The 4523-nt window shown below is 36.2% G+C and overlaps 1 protein-coding gene across 2 annotated transcripts in view; it reads left to right on the forward strand.

Moving 5' to 3' along the window:
• Positions 1-4523, forward strand: part of marchf5 (membrane-associated ring finger (C3HC4) 5) — a 35962-nt gene that overhangs the window by 11486 nt on the left and 19953 nt on the right. For both annotated transcript variants that reach the window (XM_016561702.1, XM_016561701.1), the window contains exon 2: positions 2020-2222. In XM_016561702.1, the coding sequence (XP_016417188.1) occupies positions 2020-2222 (203 nt within the window). The remainder of the gene's footprint in view (positions 1-2019; positions 2223-4523) is intronic.

Here is a 4523-nt window from a genome sequence, read left to right on the forward strand (position 1 = left end):
TAGTTTGTCACTCAGACGCAGGGAGTGTGCTGCAGGAGACAAAAAAGTAATCTAGCCAAAACAACCGCATATCCGCTCTTTAGTGTAGATGCATGTTGATTTTATCAGACGATGCCGCGATTATAAATGAGTGACTCCTGGTTAACATGTATTAAAAGGGGTCGTGTTTAGTCACTATTTAGTGTGGTATTTTTTGACAATATTCACTCATTATGACAGTAAAATAGGGCATTCTAAGTCAATATACTGCAGTATTTCCTCTCTCAATCAGTAGAAAATATGGTTAACACCCGGTCATGCATGAAAAAAAATACCGTCATGTACCGTGAAACCGGTATAATTTTGAAAAATACCGTGATATAAATTTTTGGTCATACCACCCAGCACTACTTTTGTGCAATAGTTCACCTCGAAATTTACTCACCTTCAGGCCATCCGAGATGTAGATGAGTTTGAACAGGTTTGAAGATCACTTGCTCACCGATGGATCCTCTGCAGTGAATGGGTGCCGTCAGAATGAGAGTCCAAACAGCTGATAAAAACATCACAATAATCCACAAGTAATCCATTCCAGTCCTTCAATTAACATCTTGTGAAGCAAAAACTTGTGCATGTAATACATTTTTCATTAATTATCAAATTATTCAATTATTCAAAACACACTCATCTACATCTTGGATGCCCTGGGGGTGAGTATATTGTCAGCAATTTTTCATTTTTTGGTGAACTATTCTCTTAATGCGGTTGTGCTTTCACCTACCAATAAGCTTAATTTAACCATTTTACCAAGTTTAAATCAATTTTTTTTTCTCAAAAATAGCACCAAAAGTTATTTTTGTACATTAAACTGAGATATTATTTCAATTGAGATCAGGGGCCTGTTTCATAAAACAAGTTTACCAAATAATCCACTTATTTTGAACCTAATCAACTGACAATACGTCAGACTAATTGAAATAAACCCGGTTTATTTGGTAAACTTGTTTTATGAAACAGGCCCCAGGCCATGTTTTAAAGAAGATGCAAAGGTGCATAAAAGCACAAATCTATGTGTTCTTGTTTGTGTCTGGTATTGTCATCTGATGGTCCTGAGATGATCACAGGAGGTTCGTGATGAGAAGCACGTGACTGATTTCGGTCACCCTCATCCCTCATGTTTTATTCAGAAACAGACAGAATGGAAAATCTCACTCAGGAACCTGAGAGAACGGCCGAGACTCGATCCACCTCCAGCAGCGCAGAAACACTGAGAGATTTGACATCGATTATTTACAGGATCATCATTAGACATTGTCGTTTAGATGCGGGACGAAAAATGAAACAATATTGGCTTCTATTCAGTGATTTGCCACGATGATATACACAATTTTGGGCTTTCCTCAGCAAACAAAGTAATATGTGATTGTGCATGCAGTTAATTTGATTGTGAGTGTTTCTAATACAAAGACTGAAGGAGTGACAGCAATTTTGTCATCTTTCTGAGTAATCAAGTGGCATATTATGTAATTAATTCATTAAAACCCCAGTAAATTAAACTATTTTATTTAGTCTTTAAAGGATCTTAATTTGTGGGCTTTTCTCAGCAAAAATGCTGATGTGTGATTGAGCATGCAATTGTGATAATTTGAGTAATTAGCATATACTAAGACCTTAGTAAATAAGACCAGTTTATCTTGAACACATTGGTTTAGACAGCTAGGTTGTTAAAAAAACGACAGTGAGATTAAAATGATAACATGTTTTTTTTTTTTTCTTCCTCTTTTGAGGTGGAGTTTCATTTGTGCTTAGTCACTGACCCACATTACTCTGCAGTTGCCTCTCGTTCTATTTTTTGTGCCAACTGTCCCCTTGATACTTTTAAGAGGTGAACTATAAAAATAGCTCCTGGAGCCTTGAACTTTACACAGTTACATGACAAACTTTCTCTTCACCTTTCTGTTGTTATACTTTGCCCTGGATGAAACACTGAGCCGAGCGCTGATGTGCTTCTGTGTGTGTGTGTGTGTGTGTGTGTTTCAGGAGTTGTTGGGTGTGTTTTGCCACAGATGAGGATGACCGTACGGCGGAGTGGGTGCGTCCGTGCCGCTGCCGTGGTTCCACTAAATGGGTTCATCAGTCGTGTCTTCAGCGCTGGGTTGATGAGAAACAGAGGGGCAACAGCACCGCACGTGTCGCCTGCCCACAATGCAATGCTGAATACCTTATCGTGTTCCCTAAGCTTGGTATGACAACTCTTTAATGCCGAAGTGTGTCAGTTTACGTTCTTAAAAATGTGTCTTGGATCCCTGTTTAATATACGGAGTCAACTATACGCCATTTATTAGTTGATTTTCCTAACATTTTTTTGTTGTTGTTGTTTTTGAAAGAAGTCTCTTTTGTTCAGCAACACTGCCTTTATATGATCAGTTAATATAGTAAAATATTATTACAGTTTAAAATAACTCTTTTTCTATGTGAATCTGTTTTAAAATGGAATTTATTCCTGTGATCAAAGCAGAATTTTCAGCTTCATTACTCAAGTCTTCAGTGTCACATGATCCTTCAGAAATCATTCTAATATACAGATTAGCTGCTCAAGAAGCATTTCTTATTATTACCAGTGTTGAATACTTTTATATTTTTGTGAAAACCATCATAGATTTTTTTCAGGATTCTTTGATGAATAGAAAGTTCTACAGAACAGCATTTATTTGAAATAGAAATCTTTTGTAGCATTATAAATGTGAACTTTACTGTCAACTTTTTATGAAATTTAATGCATCATTTAAAAAAAAGTATCAATTCCTTGCAAAAAAAAAAAATATTGTTTTAGTTTTTGGTATAGAAACAGGTATTAAAACCACTTTTCTTGAGGTTTACATCAGAAATACTTTTCAAATATCATTAATTTTAAAAGATAATAAACAATTAAACAGTTCACTTTCACATACCACACATGACAAGCAAAATTCTGGACATTTGTGACATACTTTCACTTTCAGACTTTATCAAACGTCATCAAATGTCACTATGGTAGTTATGAATAGTTGCACTTATTTATTTAGTTTTTTGTACTTAGTAGGTCAATCCTGATTCCAGAGAAACCCCTCTTTTGATATTGGTGATGAGGATTTGCTTGTGATTCCAGTAATCCGCTGCTCATGAAACGAAATGTCATTTTTCATCCTCTCGTGTGTCGTCTCTTATGTAAATTGATCAGATTGAGAGTATAACAGCATTAGTTTCTCTTCTCCTGAGGGCCAGTCTGTCGTCCTCTCTCGCTCTCTGTCTCTTTCCACAGCCGTGGGTTTATTCTTGGATACGGTTGTCAGGGTGACCGTGGCCAGCTGTGAAATTGCACCAATCATGCTCTCCGTTCAACTTTCAAACTGTAGGAATGAGAGCGACGCAGTCAGACAGAGACGAATGTCACAACTCGTGAATATGAGGGTTTCCTGCACCACTGCTTAGTCTGTGACTCCACAGCAAAAGCATTTCATTTAGTTGCATTGTGAGCTTGTCTTCTGAATTGAATGTGATGATCAAGAAAGATTGGGAAACAAAAGATATGCCATGTGAATAGTGAAGTGGGTTTCACTGATTCTTTTTAATGAGTTGGTTAAATTTCAGAATCATTTTTAATCAGTACTTTCCAATATTGAATTAAATATACACTAAATATTCACTATGTTCACTTAAAAAAAAAGAAAAGAAATTAATACTTTTATTTACCAAGGATGCATTAAACTTTATCAAAATTTTATTTCAAATAAATGCTGTTCTTTTGGACCTTCTATTCATCAAAGAATACTAAAAGATGTATCAGAGTTTCCACAGAAACATATTAAGCAGCACAACTGTTTTCAACGTTGATGATAATAATAAGAAATGTTTCTTGAGCAGCAAATCAGTATATTAGAATGATTTCTGAAGGATCATGTGACACTGAAGACTGGAGTAATGATGCTGAAAATTCAGCTTTGATCGCAGGAATAAATTACATTTTAAAATATATTCAAATAGAAAACATATTGACGTATTGTTGGCTTCCTTCAAATTATTCCTTGAATTTTCTTTACTTGGTCTTTAAAATGACTTGGTCTTAAATATACGTTTTCAGAAACCCTGAATACGCTTTCAGCAGATAAAATTTGCACAACTAGGTTGAAGTTAATGCATGAGATTTTAAACAAGATTGTGCTGAATTGACTGAAGGAAGTCACTGACAGAAGGAAGAGGAAGGTATTTCTGTTGTTCATAAAGTCTTTGTGTGCTCCTGGTATCAGAGATGAAAATCCTGATGGGTCACATTCAGGTGTTTGATTTCAGCGGCGCGTGGACGAGGACGTCCTTTCACATCAGACAGACGGGTCACGCTGTACGCATAGAACTATATAATATACAGTGCAGTACTTCACAAACACTCTCTCATTTCTTCCACAGGACGCACTGTGTTCCTGTTCCAGGGCTTTATGTAGGTTATAACAGTGAGTGAAGTCTTAGTGGATGCAGTGCTCTATTAAACCCGTCCGGAGTTATTTCAC

Source organism: Sinocyclocheilus rhinocerous, unplaced genomic scaffold, assembly GCF_001515625.1.
Source record: "Sinocyclocheilus rhinocerous isolate Xijiao unplaced genomic scaffold, SAMN03320098_v1.1 scaffold1069, whole genome shotgun sequence".
Taxonomy (NCBI): domain Eukaryota; kingdom Metazoa; phylum Chordata; class Actinopteri; order Cypriniformes; family Cyprinidae; genus Sinocyclocheilus; species Sinocyclocheilus rhinocerous.